The sequence below is a fragment of the Boleophthalmus pectinirostris genome, unplaced genomic scaffold (genome assembly GCF_026225935.1).
Source record: "Boleophthalmus pectinirostris isolate CB_2022bp ecotype Guang Dong unplaced genomic scaffold, ASM2622593v1 HiC_scaffold_4, whole genome shotgun sequence".
Lineage (NCBI taxonomy): Eukaryota > Metazoa > Chordata > Actinopteri > Gobiiformes > Gobiidae > Boleophthalmus > Boleophthalmus pectinirostris.
Genome location: NW_026571353.1, coordinates 39079670 through 39099669, shown reverse-complemented (window position 1 = coordinate 39099669; position 20000 = coordinate 39079670). Strand labels below are relative to the sequence as shown.

Sequence of the window (20000 nt, the reverse complement as noted above, 5' to 3'; positions counted from 1 at the left end):
GGGACATAATTACTTTTATACCTGTCACTACATAAACTTTTTTCACATTTTTCTTAAGTTCTTTTAAGTTCTACAGTAAAGCAGAATAAATATTTGCTGTGGGCTATTGGTAATAGCAGTAGCAGCAGTACTAGTAGTAGTAGTACTAGTAGTAGTAGTAGTAGTAGTAGTAGTAAAAATGAAGTCATACGTTCTGTCACTACATTAACTTTTGTCATAATGTTTTTAATAAGTTGTTTTAAGTTATAGTACAAAGCAGAATAAATATTTGCTGTCGGCTAATAGTAGTAGCAGTAGTAGTAGTAGTAGTAGCAGTAGTAGTAGTAGTAGTAGTAGTAGTAGTAGTAGTAGTAGTAGCAGTAGCAGTATTAGCAGTAGTAGTAGTAGTAAAAGATGAGTTCTGTGACTACATTAACTTTTTCATGTTCTAAGTTTTTCTAAGTTCTAGAATGAAGGTCTGTGGATGGTTAACAGTATTTGCAGTAGGACAGTAGTAGTTGTAGTAGTAGTTGTAGTAGTAGTAATAGCAGTGGTTGTAGTAGTAGTAGAAGACGTAGTAGTAGTATTCAATTGTTTATTTGCAAAGACAGCTGGCAAAATGGAATAAAAATCTGATTCTGGCCTCGAAGAAAGAATATTTTGAAATCTAAGACTGAATAGCAGCAGCAGCAGCAGTAGTAGTAATAGTAGTAGTAGCAGTAGTAGTAGTAGTAGTAGTGTAGTAGTAGTAGCAGTAGTAGTAGTAGCAGTAGTAGTAGTAGCAGTAGTAGTAGTAGCAGTAGTAGTAGTAGAAGAAGAAGAAGTAGTAGTAGTAGTAATAGTAGTAGTAGTAGTAGTAGTAGTAGTAGTAGTAATAATAGTAGTAGTAGTAGTAGTAGTAGTAGTAGTAGTAGTAGTAGTAATAATAGCAGTAGTAGTAGTAGTAGTAGTAGTAGTAAGTAGTAAGTAGTAGTAGTAGTAGTAGTAGTAGTAGTAGTAGTAGTAGTAGTAGTAGTAGTAGTATTTGTAGTAGTAGTAGTAGATGTAGTAGCAGTAGCAGTAGTAGTATTAGAGGTAGTAGTAGTAGTAGTAGTAGTAGTATTTGTAGTAGTAGTAGTAGTAGTAGTAGTAGTAGTAGTAGTAGTAGTAGTAGTAGTAGTAGTAGTAGTAGTAGTAGTAGTAGTATTTGTAGTAGTAGTAGTAGTAGTAGTAGTAGTAGTAGTAGTAGTAGTATTTGTAGTAGTAGTAGTAGTAGTAGTAGTAGTAGTAGTAGTAGTAGTAAGTAGTAGTAGTAGTAGTAGTAGTAGTAGTAGTAGTAGTAGTAGTAGTAGTAGTAGTAGTAGTAGTAGTAGTAGTAGTAGTAGTAGTAGTAGTAGTAGTAGTAGTAGTAGTAGTAGTAGTAGTAGTAGTAGTAGTAGTAGTAGTAGTAGTAGTAGTAGTAGTAGTAGTAGTAGTAGTAGTAGTAGTAGTAGTAGTAGTAGTAGTAGTAGTAGTAGTAGTAGTAGTAGTAGTAGTAGTAGTAGTAGTAGTAGTAGTAGTAGTAGTAGTAGTAGTAGTATTTGTAGTAGTAGTAGTAGTAGTAGTAGTAGTAGTAGTAGTAGTAGTAGTAGTAGTAGTAGTAGATGTAGTAGCAGTAGCAGTAGTAGTATTAGAGGTAGCAGAAGTAGTAGTAGTAGTATTTGTAGTAGTAGTAGTAGTAGTAGTAGGATTTGTAGTAGTAGTAGGATTTCAACTTTTTGCAAAGACAGCTGTAAAAATAAAACTCTGACTTTGGCTTAAAGAATATTTGTGAGCAGTAACAGTAACTGTAGTACACGTAGTAGTCGTAGTAGTAGTAGTAGTAGTAGTAGTAGTAGTAGTAGTAGTAGTAGTAGTAGTAGTAATATTCTAAACATTTCATCCCAGCGTTTCGATTTGTTTATTTGCAAATAGCGCTGGGAAAATGGAGTAAAAACCTGATTGTGGCTTCAAAGACAGAACGTTGAGAAGACGGGGGGACGTTGGTAATGAGACACACGAGCTCCTGGACGACTGCATTTCAAAGACTTTCTCATTTCCAGGAAGTAATTGCGAAGCCGGAACGCGGCGCACGATTCCGCCGCGGCGCCATCACGCGAGCTGTCCGTAATTACACGCGTCAAATTAGCCCTGATGAAACATTAGCCTGGATTTCACCGGAGCAGCGGGCGAAGCACAGAAGAAAAAAAATACAACATGTTTTCAATTTGACGTTTGACAGACGGGAGACGACTAATGTCCAGTCTTAATTAGAGCGGAGTTTTAATTATATACTACACAAATAATTGACTGTGGTGAGTTTTAAGACAAGTTAAAGTGAAGTGCCCACGTTTACATCATGTTTTTTTAGTTCGGAATTTAAATATTCTCCTTCGAGTTTACATGGAAATAATAATTCGGAATTGATGTTTACGTGGAAAACTCATTAAATCATCTTTACTTAAAGGTTGTATAGAGGATTTTCCAAGGAAGGAGAAATCCAGCGACTGTTTGTCGTTTTTCAAATGTTGCTCCTGCGTGAAACCACCCCCCCTCCCCCACAGCTCCTACGTAGAAACGCCTCCTCCCTCCTCCTCCTTACGCCAGAAACAGGTTTGTTTACAGCCGGTGCTGCACATGACTTGTAAACAACTAACTACAGTGTTGGTTAGACAAGACGGAGAAGTGAGGAGCGGGGGGAGCGGTGCAGAGAAGAGTGCGCGGAGATTCAGTGCGAATGAAGTTACTACTACAACACGCAGCAGCAAGCGGACTCTTTCTTTGCCTTGAAAATGACGTTTTCAGACATAGGATATCGCTTTCGTGTCCTGAAAAACGTTTGTGTAGCTCTTGGAAATAAAGTACGTTTTCATAATAAGCAGAAGTTTCCTGTCCAGGAGTAATTTGTGGACCAGTGGTTCAGTCTTTAGACCCTGCGTCTGCTTCAGTCGCGCCATCGCTGGAATGAATCTTCAAGAATCACCTCAGTTTGGCTTCGCTGCTTTTCCCCTTGTCTTCTTCTTTCAGTGACCTCAAAAACGGACTTTCTTTTGCGTCTAACTGCTCCTGGATTCTTGTCGCCATCGCAACAAACTTTGTGCGAACTGTGAGGAAGATATAGGTCAAAAAAAGCCGCTAAGAACTGTTGCGTTGGTGGAGTAAACAGCGTCTGTGCGTCTTGCGTCTGTGGACTGCGTGACAGTCGTACGTAAACCACGTACCGGCGGCGCAGGCAAGTCAGTTACGCTAGAAACGTAGGGAGTTTGATTGACAGCCTGTCAGCTCACAGATAACGAGGCAGTGTCGTTATCTATTGGCAAATGTTTAGCCCCACCACGTCCAGAGTTGATGAATTTTTATTCTCTTTTTTTTTGTCATCATAATTACAAGGCTACTGCATCTATAATCTATCACTGACAACTTGAAACAAAAAAAAATCCTCCATACAACCTTTAATTCTGCTCAAAGTCCGGGGGGTGGGAAAGGTTCTGATTGGACAGAGACGCCAACGGATTTACGTCGAAAACACAAACACTTCAGCTGCTCCCGGCTTTTCTATCATCTCGGTTTGTCGTTACTCCACGGACACAAACACGATCCGAACTTTTTCCGCAGTGTTTCCGATGATAATGATAATTGTCTCGTCACGCTTTACGTCTGTCGGCTGAGGAGAAGGGAAGAGTGTCGGAGAAGGAGGAAGAAGACAAAGTGAGTGTGAGGCTGCTCTACCTCAGCCCACTCCCACATCCCACTCACAAATCCAAAGAGACGTGGAGGAAAGTCCCAAGACACGACTGGAGGAGCCGGATCGAAGGACGACACAACGAGCATGAACTGAACGACCGGGATTATTTTGAACAAGAATAAACATTGACATGATCCAGGAATAAATGAACTCATCTTTAAAATAGGAAAAAAGCACACACTTACTCCGGAATGAAGTTTAATTCCGAATAATCACTTTCATTAGGAATTAAGTGTTTACATGATCTTCAAAGTTAAAAACTCTCATGTAAACGTGTCAACTGTCATTTCCTCCTCAAAAAACAGACCTGGAGTTGTGTTTTGTTTCATTCACGTTATTATTACTCTGTCTACGTCTCCAAAAGCTCAAGATGCTCTGTTCCACCTTGTGATGTCATGAAGTGGTAGTTTCACATTAACAGCTGCTTTAACTTTTGTCCAGTAGAGATATCGGAAATCAGATCCATCTGCATCAGCACTGGCTCACCCCAGGGCTGTGTTTTAAGCCCCCTTCTGTATACACTGCTCACTTACGACTGTCGCTCACTATTCTTTCAATCATATAGTGAAGTTTGCTGATGACACAGCAGTGGTGGGGCTCATCATGAACAATGATGAGTCCAATTACAGGAGGGAGGTCTGTCAGCTGGAGGCTTGGTGCAAAACCAACAATCTGTGCATCAATATAAAGAAAACAAAGGAGATGATTGTTGATTTCCGCAGGAAACCTAATGCCCCCTCTCCTCTGTACATCAATGGAGATGCGGTGGAGATTGTTTCCTGTCTTAAATACCTGGGAGTCCAGATCATGAACAGTCTCAGCTGGTCTAAGAACACCAGTTGCATTGTGAAAAAGGGACACCAACGCCTATACTTTCTTAGGCGCCTAAAAAAAGCAGGTGTGGGCCCCTCTGTCCTGAAGGCCTTTTACAGGTGTGCGGTGGAGAGCATCTTCACCACCAACATGACTGTGTGGTTCAGCAGCAGCACCAAGGCAGAGAGGAAAGCTCTGCAGAGGATAGTTAGAGCTGCGGAGCGCGTCTGCGGCTGTAGTCTGCCCTGCATTGAAAATATTTACATCAGCAGGTGCAGGACAAAAGCCCACAGCATCATGGAGACTCCACCCATCCAGCACATGCACTTTTTACAGCTCTCCCATCAGGCAGAAGATTGCGCCACCTACAGGCCAGGACCACGAGACTACGGAACAGTTTTTATCCTGATGCCGTGAGACAGATTAATTCTGTCAGAAAAAACACTACAAAACAGCACTGACTTGGAACGCACTTTAGAAAATGGGGGCGGGTTGATATACAATATTTTTAACAATTTTATTCTTATTATAACTATTTGTTCTTATTGTTATCTGTGCTGCTGTTGACCTGGACCTGAGTGCATTGTTTTGTTTCTGTGTATTTTTTATACTGGAATGACAAATAAATTTGATTCTGATTCTGAAATTCCAGGTCTGAAGTAATCCAAATGATTCTAGTGAAGGTGTGTGCAGTTTAAAAGCACAGTGGAGCACTTCCTGTATTATTGCCACATGACATCACAAGGTGGAACAGAGTGTCAAGTGTCAAGAGTTCCAAGTCTTAAGGTTCGTTCACACCAAAGACTCAAATCGTCCAGTTTCTATGTAAAGTCGATGTGGACGCGCGACTAGAGCGTCCTGTGTTTTTGCGGCGCGTCTTCGGGCGTCAGTGCGGCGAGAATCTGGAATTGACGCGGCGAGTCTTGAGCGTTTTGGCGTCGACGCTCTAGACGCGCGTCCAGGGCGTCGGCGTCAAGAAGTTGAAAATGCTGAACTTTTCGCGTCAGACTCGCCGCGTCGACCAATCAGGGACGAGTATCCAGAGACGCAGCGACGTCATTATCAGGAAGAAAAACCCCAGAACCAGAACCACAAACATGAACGGAGAATAAATATATACACCACAATCACCGAGCCAGGACTAAACCAGGACTAGGACTAAACCAGACTAAAACAGGTCTAAACCAGGACTAAACCAGGACTAAACCAGGACTAAACCAGGACTAAACCAGGACTAAACCAGGACTAAACCAGGACTAAACCAGGACTAAACCAGGACTAAAACAGGACTAAAACAGGACTAAAACAGGACTAAAACAGGACTAAACCAGGACTAAACCAGGACTAAACCAGGACCGGACCAGGACTAAACCAGGACTAAACCAGGACTAGACCAGGACTAAAACAGGACTAAAACAGGTCTAAACCAGGACTAAACCAGGACTAAAACAGGACTAAAACAGGTCTAAACCAGGTCTAAACCAGGACTAAACCAGGACTAAACCAGGACTGGACCAGGACTAAACCAGGACTAAAACAGAACTAAAACCAGGTCTAAAACAAGTCTAAAACCAGGTCTAAACCAGGACTAAACCAGGACTAAACCAGGACTAAACCAGGTCTAAACCAGGTCTAAATCAGGACTAAACCAGGACTAAAACCAGGTTTAAACCAGGTCTAAAACAGGATTTATCAGGACCAAAACAGGACTAAACCATGCCGCGCAGACCGTGTTTCCTCGTCTTCTATCAATAATATTTTGAATTTGGTTCAGTAAAGTCTGGACTTTTTATTTTCTTTTATCAGACAAAACTTCTTATGTGAAGATTTCCTCGTCTTTGTTTCTCTATAGCAAATCAAGTAATCCAAAGTATTCAGATTACATTACTCACTTTAAGTCATTTAATGGATTATGTTACAAACTACACTTTGGGGTAATGTAATATGTAATCTGAAGGGGATTACATTTTAAAAGTAAACTTCCCAACACTGTGAGTACATGACCTGAGCAGATCTGACCAGAGTTTTGCGTCTTGGGCAGTGCAGACGGAAACACTCAACTTTTCCACTCTGGAGGTGGTTTCAGATTTTTGCGTTTTTAAGACCCAAAAACGCCGTCACCGTCTAAACGAAAGGCACTTCCCATAAAATTATTCTGTCATTTTTACCTTCTCGTGTACGACTTGGCCTCAAAAATAACTCAGTAAAATACAAAATGTAAGAGTACTGACAATGAAATACAAAAGTACAAAGTATGACATATGACAGCTATTACTAAGTTACTCAAGTAAATGCAATTGAGTAAAACACTGGATGTGGAAACTACATTTTCCCTTTGAATCACTGTGTCCTTTGAGCAAGACACTTTCCTGCACCTGCTTTATTATGAATGCAGTGTGAGGGAGTGGGGAAAAAAGTCACACTGTTTTCAATTTGAGAGTTCGACAGGTGCCGGCAGGAGCCCAGCCCCGGCAGGAGCAGGTCTGAATGGAGCTTTGAGGATGTGGGGAAATATTGTGTTTTATTGAAAGAAATGACATGCAAATTTGAACCACTGGATGCAAATTACATTTAGACGAATAAAAAGTGTAATTTGTTTCCAATGAAATTATGACCGTGTAAAAAGCTTGAGCAAAGTTTGAATATTGTTTAGTTTGGCTCTGACTCTGGGATTAAAGGCTCTATATTACGGAAAATGGACTTTGAGCCATGTTCGAATGTTGTTACCTCCACAAAAACACACAAACTCCACACAGAAAGACCAGGGAGTTGAACCCAGAACCTTCTTACTGTGAGGCAACTGTGCTCCACTCAGTCACTTTGCTGCTAATGTCTCACTGGCCACGTTGACATGATGTTTAATTCTGAACTAAATAGTTTGGAATTAAAATATTCTCCTTCGAGTTTACATGGAAATAATAATTCTGAGTTGAGGTTTACACGGAAAACTCGTTAAATCGTCTTTATTTAATTCCGTTCAGTGTCTGGGGGCGGGGGAAGGTTCTGATTGGACAGAGACGCCAACGGATTTACGTCGACCGGAAGAAAACACAAACACTTCAACTGCTCCCTGGCTTTTCTATCATCTCGGTTTGTCGTTACTCCACGGACACAAACACGATCCAAACTTTTTCCGCAGTGTTTCCGATGATAATGATAATTGTCTCGTCACGCTTTACGTCTGTCGGCTGAGGAGGAGAAGGGAAGAGCGTCGGAGAAGGAGGAAGAAGACGAAGTGAGTGTGAGGCTGCTCTACCTCAGCCCACTCCCACATCCCACTCACAAATCCAAAGAGACGTGGAGGAAAGTCCCAAGACACGACTGGAGGAGCCGGATCGAAGGACGACACAACGAGCATGAACTGAACCACCGGGATTATTTTTAAGAAGAATAAACATTGACATGATGCAGGAATAAACAAGCCCTGTTTGTACAAAGATGGAGTCACATTCTTCCCAGGCTGGTGCCACCTAGTGCCTCTGCTCAATTTCATTTCTCTCCAGCGAATAGATCAGGAATCAGAAAACACTAGACGGTTTGCAAGAACCCTGGAAGTTGTAGACGACACACCGACCAATCAGCTGTGAGCTGTGAAATCATGACGTCAAACTGGTGGCGTCTGTCTGTGTCCCTTTTGTGGAACAACACAACAGTAAACAAAGCATCGAGATGTAGACGAAGACAGACATTCTGTGTTGACAACAATTCCCCAGATCGATGATTTAAAGTCGGACCAAAGAGAATGTTTGGTGAATTTTATCAAAGGGAAAGACGTTATTGTTCTTCTTCCTACAGGATTTGGTGCATTACATACGTCACGATCAAACAGCAGCGATTGGTTAAATAAAAAAAAGTACCCGCCTGTAAGCGCCATTTCATAAGATTACATATTTCAATATAATTAACAATTCATAATGATTCATTTGTATTTTAGTTTAAAAAGCAATTTAACATGTTCAAGTACATGATTTATGTTTGACTCAACGGAAAGAAAAAAGGTTATACGTGATTTGAACATTGGGGGCGCACTAGTGCATATCTGTTTTATTCTCATGTGAAGAAATGCTGTTCTTGAACTTGTTGACAATAAAGAAAACAGATGACTGGAGCAACACGGTCGTTTTACCGTCAAGTTGTAAACGCGTAAGACAGGCTCATTAGTCATCTTTCTTTATGAAAAGGTTAAATTAGCAATAAGGAGAAAACGAGTCAAAGATTAGCCTCTACACTGCCTACTGTCGAGTGAACAAATCCTAATGCTGCGAGGTCACACGGTTTCCACCAAGTGAAACCGGCTGATGAATCAGTCTCGTCAAATACAGTCCCATATATAAATATTAACAGACTATGCGGTCTAGGTTTCTCTAATTTGACTCCAGAACAGCTCAGTATACACACAATTAATGTGAGCAACAATAAATATACTCACAAGTGGCATTATTAAAGTGCTGTCGACGAAATGTTGATGTCCACACGTAAAAGTCACCGCACTGAACAGCTCTCAGTTCAATGTTACAAAGTGTTTTGGGACCAACATTGGTAAATCATCTTTGTACAACAATTTATACACCAAAGGGGGAAATTGACGGCTCTGATATTTAAAAATGTTCTATATCTGTGCATATCGGTGCATCCCTGCTGTTGTCCAGGTCAAACAAACATCTACTTCAGTTCCACTTTCACTTTCACCTCCAGCTGTACAGGGATCTGGCTCCACATTTGACAAACACAACATAACAAACGCAGCGTGTGAGTGTGTGAGTGTGTGATGTGTGATGTGTGTGCGGTCCGCTCACCTCTGCACACGTCGTCGGGGTCCGTGTAGCTGTACTTGGGACACTTGTCGGCGCAGACTCCGTGTCGGGAGCTCGGATACTGAGGAACCAGGACCAGGTCGGGTTTGAGACAGATCACGCAGTCCGAGGCCAGAGGTCCCACGCACGAGCGGCACGAGGGGTGACAATCTGGAACACAGGAACACCCGGCTCAGCACGACAGGTAAGGACAGGTGAAGACAGGTGAAGACAGGTAAAAATGAGTAAAGTTGAAAGGTGAAATTGTCCCACCGTCAAACACAAACCTACACAGAAACAGATGTCAGACGTCAATAGTTTGTGCTTCGTTTGTGCCGTTTTGTGTTGCAAAAAGTTTCATTTGTGCTGCTTTAACGATTTTTTTATTCACAACGTAATATAATCAGTGAAATAAGTAAATAATAACAAAAAATATTAACACAGAAAGTAAAATATTAACTGCACACAACAGAACAAACAAACCAGAAAGAATTTATGTAATAGTTTGCGATTTTTTTGCACGTTTTAACATTTTCAGAGTGGGCGGGGTGACGTCATCGGTCAAAAATAGCTAATAACTAAGGTGCAGTCCACACTAGTTTGTATTTGAGTTGTTTTGGTTGTGGATGTAGTGTTCGTTCACACTAATCCGATTGAAAACGGCTCCAGAGACGGAACGATCCGGTGCCTCCAACTCCCACGAATTCATCTGAGTACAGATCTGATCCAGCACCGTGTGGACGCCTGAAAACACTGATACTCTGACGTAGGAGCTCGAGTCGTGTCCTTATTGGTCCACGTCACTGTGACTTGTGCCTTCCTGATTCTCTGGGTTCGTGACATCGGTCATGTGACGCTGTTGCGGAAAACAGTTTAAACAAACCACAAACAAATGAGAAACAGCGGAGCTACAACTACTCGCACAGAACAGACTCACCATCAGCAGAACAATCAGTGTATCATTCATTCATTCGTTTTTCAAAATAAAACCAAAAATAAGAAAACGAAAAAACGACTACCGTATTTTCCGAGCTATTAGACGCGCTCTTAAGCCTCTAACCCCATCAAAAAACGACCGCGCGCCACAATCCAGAGCGCCCCATACACGAATCCACTCGGGCGTCCCAGTACGACTTCAGTAAACTACAAAGCCACAAACACACACGGAGCAGACAGCGACCGCACAGAGAAACACACACACAGACACACTCATCACTCCACGCCGACGAGGAACAGAATGGAGCGACGAGCGCAACGTGCCGCTTCTAGACACGACTGAACAACTGAGTCACTGCGAACACGCCGACAATCCGTTGGTCCCAGACACACCCTCCCTACACGCCACAACTGAACAAAGCCCAGAGTCACCGTGAACGAACAAACAAACAAAACCACTCACCCATCACACTGTTGGGTTTCATTTAAAGTCCCACGAGGTTTATTTGTGAAAAAAAATCGAAAATAGACCATTTAATGACAGTGTGTCTTATAATCCAGAGGGACTAATAGCCCGGAAAATACGGTACATGTGCATCTACGCAACAAGAGCATCATCAGAGAGTTTCCAGAGCAGGAAATATTAAAACTCTGGGGGTTGGGGAGTGGGGGAGGGCAGGCAGTATCACGGCACACCGGGCTGTTGAGCCACTAAACCACACCACAGGAGAAATTCCTTCACCGTGACAGCCGTACCTAAGACCTAAGAACCATAATAGTACAAACGAAACTGTCACGCCCCTGCCTGTCCTGAGTCTTCTGGGTGTGGACGTGGGCGGAGTCTGCTGGGAGCACCTGCTTTCCATCTCCAATCAAGCCTGCTACAAAGGCCCAGCTCTCCTGCCAGACTCTGCCAGATTGTTTTGTCTACCTGACGGTGATTTTCCTATCGGCTCAGCTTTTGATTTTTCCTCGCTTGCTATATACTTACCTGCATTTTTGTGCTCCTAGTTCCTGCCTTTCAAGACTCCCGCATCCCGACATCTGGCTCCTCATCTCTCCACCACCAGACCTCCCTGGTTAATAAACCTTGTTTCTTTTGCACTTTCTTGTTGTAGTTTTGAGTCCTTTTTGGGTCCACTCCAGTGTCACATAACAGAACAATCTGGCCAAAGCATGGACCCAACAGACTCAAGTCCTTTGTTCCAAGCTGTCTCCAATCAAGGTCAATTACTGGGGAAACACGACAATCAGCTCAAAGAAATTGTGGGAAACCAGCAAACTTTTGCCGCTCAGATGGACCAGATTGGGACCATGTTGGCTAACCTCACCACCGCCTGTCCACCCTGGTTAATAAACCCTTACTTTTGCACCTTGTCCTTTTTTTGGGTCCACTCCAGTGGCACCTAACAGAAACAACACAAACAGCACAAACGATTGATGACGTTTTGGGCGTTTTAGAGCATTTTGAAGCTTCCTGTGGGGCTGGCCAACCCCCAATTTGACCAATAAAAGAATCACTAATATCTCCAAAACCAAAGCAGCACAAACAAAACTTTAGCACCACAAAAAAGCACAAATGGTTGACATAGTTTTTGTGTAGAGTTGCATTTAATTGAAGGCCAACTTCACGCAGGTACTGTAAGTTGGAGTGGACGCTAAACTCCGCCCACAAACATATTTCAAATAGAGGTGCTAAACTGGGCGGAGTCTAAAGGACTAAAGGGGAGAGTTGGGGAGGAGGAGGGGCGGGGTCTGGAGGTATAAGGAACAGTGTGATTGGTCTAAGTCTACGTTTATACGATGACGTCTGAACAGAAGACGCAAAAGTGGCGTCGCGTCTTCACTTTTTATTTCGCGTTTAGACGAGCGTTTTTGGGAGGAAATCTGCTGCATACGGTGACGCAAAAGTGTGTGGAATTGGATTGTGTTTGCAGGTCAGGCGGCTCAGTAGTGACTCTAGATGGTGATGTATGTGACGTAAACGTGTATGTGACGTAAACGTGTATGTGACGTAAACGTGTACGCGACATGAGCAGATCTGACCAGAGTTTTGTGTCTTGGGCAGTGTAGACGGAAACGCTACGGCGGAGCATATTCAACTTTTACACTCTGGACGGTGCTTTCAGATTTTTGCGTTTTTAAGCCCCAAAAACGCCGTCACCATCTAAACAAAAGACATTTTCCTGTAAAATATTTGTAGTTTTTACCCGCAAGCGTTCTCGTGTCCTTAAAACCTTGTAATTTATGGTTGTGCGTCAAATCATCTGCGTTGCAATGCAGAGCGTCTGCGTCGACCGAAGTGCGCCTCCGAAATGTTGTATCTACACGTCGAAACGATGCAGACATTTCCGGCATTCCGCTTTCCCGCTTCATTTTGTAAAACACAAAAGCTATTTTTAAATCCTCGCCTCCTGGTGTTGTGGCAGTGAATTACTTCGCGGCGCACAGACCTCGACACAGATCCATAAATCAAAAACGGCGGCAATAAGGCGACGCCGGCAGGTGCGGGATGAGTCGACGCAGAACTAAACTTCGACCTTAACAGGTATCGACACAAACTCCAGCTAGATGTTTGTACCAGAAACACCAGGCTGTAATCAGGGCAAGTCCTGCGTGACGTCACATAGTACTTCAAACAACAGTGCTCATTGGAGATGGCAAATGTTCAACTTTTGAGTGTTTTTGAAGAAAAAGCTCAAATTTTCACTGCATGCACAATTTAAAAAGCCCGTATGACACTATTTTCTGATCTCTGTTCTAATGTTTCCTCATAAAAAACAAACCTGGAGTTGTGTTCGGAGACTTAAATCTCACCAGAGTCAATTTAGAGTAATGCAGGATCTTCAATAACAATAAAAGTTGAGTTATTGTCGAGTTAGATCCACACAAACTTCAGAGTCAATCAATCCAAGTCGATGGAAATGTGCAGAGCGATGTTTAGAGGGATGGCTGTTTGGTGATTCAGTATTTTTGTGTTTAATGCACGCGCTCTCTCCTCCTATAGAGCTCGGGGAGTTATGGTCACGCTCCGCCAAACCCCGCAGACAGGAAGTGCACAGAATCACCACAGAGACCCACTGCATGAAACTTTATCACGTTTTCAGAGATGGTGATTATTGTTGCAGAAATTTAAATGACCGAGAGCCGAGGAAAGACGGAGACGGGTTTACAAAGACACTCGAGGCTCAGATTTAAGACGCTGTACCTGATTTTTACTGTGTTAAAAATGTGAAAAAACAGCACTAGATCATTTTAAACAGTTTAAATGTATTCCTCATTAAGGGTCTATTTACACGAGAACACTTGAAGGTTGTCATGTCTTTGGGTTAAGATGATCTTTAACGTTTGTTTTGCTCTCGGTAAAAGTTCAGATGTTTCCACGGCCGCTGGCAACTGACGTCTCGATTTCGCTCTTGTTCACGCTTGTTCATTCTAACATTTGAACCTTACAATTGATCATTTTCGTCTTTGTAAGTATTATATGTTCACAAGCTCTTTGAGATCACATATTTTATTTTGGTCATGTAAATCATAAATTTGAAGTTGTTTCACGGAGCTGCTACTGCTATTTTACATGTTTTTCTTTTTTTCTGTGTGTTTAATTTACAAATTTATACGAGAGAATATATCTCCATAAAAACAAGAAAAGTACGCCTTGTGTACAGAGGAGAAAATTCAGTTTGTCGACTGGACAAAAGTTAGTTTGGTTGAAGACGTTTCGCAGTTCATCCAAGCTGCTTCTTCAGTTCTGGTCAGACTTTGGTGGACACTTCCTTATATCTGCAGGGAGGAGGTAACTACACTGAAACTACTCTGAAACTAACACACACACTTGTTTACAGTTTCTGTTAGTTAATTAGGCCTATTGACCTGTACAGTGTGTGGGGGTCTAATTAGCATAACAATTAATGTCCATAATGGAGCTTCCACACCTCTGAACCTGACCTGGACACACCTGTTGTTCTTGTTTGTTTTGAATAAGGTTTGAGGATGGAGTTGTAAATAGGAGATAGACGGTGTCTGAGTCCATTTCTGTTTAGAGAAGGATTGTCTTTCTTAACAAAAATGGCTTCTTTCACTCCACTCTCAAACCACTTTTTCTTTCTGGCTTGGTTTGAGAGGAGTTCTTGGTTTTTCAAGCCCTGATGAAGACCAGTTAAGGTGGAAACATGTCGGCTTTGGCCATTCAAATAAAGGCCTTTTAACTATATTTTTCCTCGTGCGATGTGTTCACTTTTTCTACTGTTTTGGAGTTGCCTGGAGTCCGTTGTGTTTGAGTTTTGATCCTTTTTTCCAAGAGCGCCCTCTACTTGTTCCTACTGATTGAAACACCTGCAGCAAACAGCCACATTTTTGTTCTTTCTGCAAAATCAAAATAATGTTTGTATTTCCAGTTGCAAAAGTCGTACCTCTCTCCCTCCATTGTTTACATCTGACTCGTGGCGCAGCGCTGACGACGTAACATCATAGGAAACGTGTCACCAGAGACGATTTATACGATCTCTGGGGTCACATAACCACGTCACCAAAAAATAAACATAAATAAATAACCTACATCGTCCTGAAACGCAAAAATAGTAACGCACAGTGTATTAGATAAATAACTTAAATCTGACTACTGGTTTGGACATAGCACTGCGTTAGACGACTCGTTACTGAAAAAAGTAGTCGGACTACAGTAACGCGGTACTAAGCAGCGCGTTAGTGGCATCACTGCACATAGTAACGTGTTATAAGTACAGCACACGGGTCAAAATGACTAAATATTTTATCGGAAGTGCCTTTTGTTTAGAGCAGGAGAGTCAAACTCATTTTGGTCCAAGGGCCGAATCCAACCGACTCTGATCTCAAAGTGTCCGGATCAGAAAACTCATGTCATATAAACCCCAAAAATAACAATAAGTTCAAATATTTGTGCTGAGAAACACAAATCTATTACAGAAATCTTTTTTAATTGATGAACTCTTTCTTTTACAAAATATTATAATATTATGAACAACCTGAAACTTTAAGAAAAATACAATTTCAACACAAAGTTTTAACATGAACTTGTCTGTAAACAGGAATAAGTCCATTTTTTGTTGTAAAATTCTGCACTCGGCTCCACTTTTCTCATGTTGGACATTTTTCTGATGAGGGTGTCACGGTCAACAGTCAAAACGATCGTCCTTTAAGAGCGTTTGGAAAGAGACAAGTCTTCATTTGTGCTGCTCTGGTGGGAGGGGCCACGTACAGAGACGCTGGAGACGCTGCTGTGATAAACACCACAGAAAATTAACAAGATTTTAATAGAAAATATCATTACAATATTTTAGTAGAAAATCAGCCGAGGGCCGGATCCGGCCCCCGGGCCGTATGTTTGACACCTGTGGTTTAGACGGTGACGCCGTTTTTGGGGCTTAAAAAGGCAAAAATCTGAAACCGCCCTCCAGAGCGGAAAAGTTCAATCCGCTCCACCGTAGGGTTTCCGTCTACACTGCCCAAGACACAAAACTCTGGTCACATCTGCTCAGGTCACGTACAGTTTTATGTCACATACATCACCACCGAGCGTCACCGCCGAGCGTCACCGCCGAGCGTCACCACTGAGCCGCTTGGCATGTATTCACAATCGAATTCCACACACTTTTGCGTCACCGTATGCACGCAGATTTCCTCCCGAAAACGCTCGTCTAAACGCGGAATAAAAAGTTAAGCCGCGACGCCACTTTTGCGTCCTTCTGTTCAGACGTCATCATATGAACGGAGCCTTAGATTACCCCCAATTTACGCCAAAGTATGCGCATCCAACGACCGACATTACTCTACGCGCCGCTCAAATGAGGTCATCATTTTCTAATTTTTCAGCGTCAGAACATCTCCAGGCTTTATCAGAGGCAAGACAGGAAATGGCTAGGACTAAACCAAGGACTAAACCTGGACTAAACCAAGGACTAAACCTGGACTAAACCAAGGACTAAACCTGGACTAAACCAAGGACTAAACCTGGACTAAACCAAGGACTAAACCTGGACTAAACCAAGGACTAAACCTGGACTAAACCAAAGACTAAACCTGGACTAAACCAGGACTAAATCAGGACTAAACTGGTCCCGGTCTGAGTCCTGATCATCAAGTCCTGGTTCAGTCCTGGTTCAGGCCGTTATCTATTTTTTCCATTATTCATTTAAACACAAAATTTAAAATAAAAAAAACAACAAATCATTATTTTTTTTCGATTTTGGATAATTTGATTTTGGTTTTATTTTGAAGAATGTATGCTACGTAGATTCGTCTCTCTTGATGTGAACTTTTGTTTTGTGATTTAAAACATAATTCGTCCAATCAACAGTGAAAACATAAACAATGTAAAAGAGTTTGACCTTTTTAAAAATGCACGCGTCTGCAGCTTTGTGCCGCTGATGCTCCAGGGATAAATTCCAGGTTATGAATTTCAAACAATGTCATTATTCACTGTAATGAGTAAAGATGTAAAAAATATAAAAATATCAATATATTGTATCGTTTAATGTGATGATGCAGTATCAATATCGTGGGCTTACGAAATGATTTAGTTACAGCTACAGTTTTGTTGTTTGTTTAGAGAAAGGAAACTCGTTTATCCGAAATATTTGACATTTTTACTGTTTTGAACAAGAAGTGGAACCGTATGGAATTGATTTGAAATATATATCGCACTGAACTGTATCAAATCGAAACCTCACCGTATCGACATATGTCGAGGTCTGTATCGTATCGGCAACTTCTGAATGATCCCCAGCAGAGGTGGAGACTTGCAAGTCATGACTTGAGTCACTATTTTAAGGACTTCAGAATTGACTTGATAAAATGGACTAAGACTTGGGACTTGACTCGGATTTGAAGGTCAGTGACTCGGGACTTGACTCGGATTTGAAGGTCAGTGACTTGGGACTTGACTTGGACTTGAGGCCTATGACTTGAAAAGCATTTTTAAATCTGAATTCGTTCTGTTCTGACTTTAATGATTCACTTGAAGATTTTGTCAAGACATTTAAGAAGGAAAAAATTGCACTTCTAAAAGTCTAACATACTTTATAAATACTTATATATAAATATACTATATTTTTAAGTGCAATTTAGTTTAAAATTCATATAAATTGCAAAAATCTAAGCTATATTTGGTACTTTAATGACTTGAAGCTTAAAGCAGATGACTTGGACTTGACTTGGACTTATGGGCCAGTGACTCGAGACTCGACTTGGACTTTCCTGTATTTGACTTAGGACTTGACTCGGACTTGAGGTCAAAAATTTGAGACTTGCAAAATGACGACTTGGTCCCACCTCTGATACTCAGCCCTAGAAATTAGTTTAAAATCGCTTTTCACAGGTTTTAAAGTTCACTGTGGAGCTTTTCCATCACAGTTATGCAACAACACTGACGCAGACTTTGTGCTTCTTCAGAACAGACTGAACTTATTTTGACCTAAAGCTTCTCATAAAATATATGTGATTATAATCAGATATATGATAATCTGGTCGTGCAGCAGACTGTGGACTCACTCTGACCTGAAGAGCTGCTCAGAGATTATATCTGTACTGGAGCAGGACACGTTTGCAGAGGCGGCGCTGCACATTTCTGTTTGGAGGAACTTTAACTTCTTGGGTTCTTTTTAAAAGACAATACAGTAAAGTGTATTTACCTTGTTGACATGTTTCGGCTGCTAGGACCTGCCAGGTCCATCAGGTCTGACCACGCCTACAGGAAGTAACAACAGCTGATATACGACACGTCACCACCAACACCGGTTCTGAAGACGACTCGCAGCAGCAGCCGAAACATGTCAACAAGGTAAATACACTTTACCGCATTGTCTTTAAAAAGAACCTAAGAAGTTAAAGTACATAAGAAGACAAAATGAACATCATTGGCTTCATTTGGAGGAACTTTGTCCGGCTGAGGTCTTCAGTTGAGGTGCACACTTCACTTTTTGCTTTGCTCTTTAAATTTGTTTAAATCTAGTTATCCGCTCTAATGATTTAAAAAACTGAATATGGAATTATTGTTTTATTGTAGTCTCATTTTGAACAATCTGTAGTCGCCATTTGAACATTTCCAGGGCAAAAATCTTTGAGAGAGCAGTCGGTGTTCGAGGGGAGCCCCCCCACAGAGCCGCCTGTGCACATTTAGCTCAAATACATGGAAAAATCAGGTACAGGCCTTTTAATACGATACAAATGCATCTTTGTATTGATTGTGGGTGTTTTATTTGGAGAAAGATGTCTAATAGTGGTGTAACGATATCCAAGTCTCACAATATGATATCGTCACAGTATGAACCTCACAGTACGATATTAGGTTAGGTCAGGTTGCTTTAGTTGTATCCATTGGTAAATTTGTTTTCACTCATCCACACCATCAGTTACAATATTTATTGTGATATTGTTGAAAAGTTCACGACATAGCGATGAGGCTCACAGTTAGTTATGTAACAATATCCAAATCTCTCGGTACGATATTTTCACGATAAACATCTCACGGTACGATATTTATTGCAATATTTTGTGGAGATTAAACAGCTAAAACTGTCAAACTAAACTGTTAATATTCTACTTTTTCCTCTTAAAATGCCTTGACAAGACCTAACTCAAAGAACTAAGACTTAAAAGTGTTAAAACTGTTATTTCTTCTTGTCGTCTGCACTGAAATGGAGCAAAGGATCATGGTCTATGTAGTTCCCTCTCTCTTTTTTTTAGCTGTTTGATAAATTGTGATGGTCCACGATATTATTGTGAGAACTTTGACGATACAATATCACAATATTTCAGTTATTGTTCGTAGTACTAGTGACGGTAGTAGTAGTAGTAGCAGGAGTAGTAGTAGTAGTAGTAGTAGTAGTAGTAGTAGTAGTAGTAGTAGTAGTAGTAGTAGTAGTAGTAGTAGTAGTAGTAGTAGTAGTAGTAGTAGTAGTAGTAGTAGTAGTAGTAGTAGTACTCACTGTGGCAGGTCTGTTGGTGGGGGTACAGTAGTAGTAGTAGTAGTAGTAGTAGTAGTAGTAGTAGTAGTAGTAGTAGTAGTACTCACTGTGGCAGGTCTGTTGGTGGGGGTACAGTAGTAGTAGTAGTAGTAGTAGTAGTAGTAGTAGTAGTAGTAGTAGTACTCACTGTGGCAGGTCTGTTGGTGGGGTACAGTAGTAGTAGTAGTAGTAGTAGTAGTAGTAGTAGTAGTAGTAGTAGTAGTAGTAGTAGTAGTAGTAGTAGTAGTAGTAGTACTCACTGTGGCAGGTCTGTTGGTGTTGGTACAGTAGTAGTAGTAGTAGTAGTAGTAGTAGTAGTAGTAGTAGTAGTAGTAGTAGTAGTAGTAGTAGTAGTAGTCACTGTGGCAGGTCTGTTGGTGGGTACAGTAGTAGTAGTAGTAGTAGTAGTAGTAGTAGTAGTAGTAGTAGTAGTAGTAGTAGTAGTAGTAGTAGTAGTAGTAGTAGTAGTAGTAGTAGTAGTACTCACTGTGGCAGGTCTGTTGGTGTGCGTACAGTAGTAGTAGTAGTAGTAGTAGTAGTAGTAGTAGTAGTAGTAGTAGTAGTAGTAGTAGTAGTACTCACTGTGGCAGTCTGTTGGTGGGGGTACAGTAGTAGTAGTAGTAGTAGTAGTAGTAGTAGTAGTAGTAGTAGTAGTAGTAGTACTCACTGTGGCAGGTCTGTTGGTGGGGTACAGTAGTAGTAGTAGTAGTAGTAGTAGTAGTAGTAGTAGTAGTAGTAGTAGTACTCACTGTGGCA

General features: G+C 41.4%; 1 protein-coding gene across 1 annotated transcript in view; it reads right to left on the bottom strand.

The window, feature by feature from the left end:
- Positions 1-20000, bottom strand: part of fras1 (Fraser extracellular matrix complex subunit 1) — a 607084-nt gene that overhangs the window by 451062 nt on the left and 136022 nt on the right. Inside the window, exon 19 of the mRNA XM_055161976.1 lies at positions 9331-9498. Coding sequence (XP_055017951.1) covers positions 9331-9498 — 168 coding nt within the window. The remainder of the gene's footprint in view (positions 1-9330; positions 9499-20000) is intronic.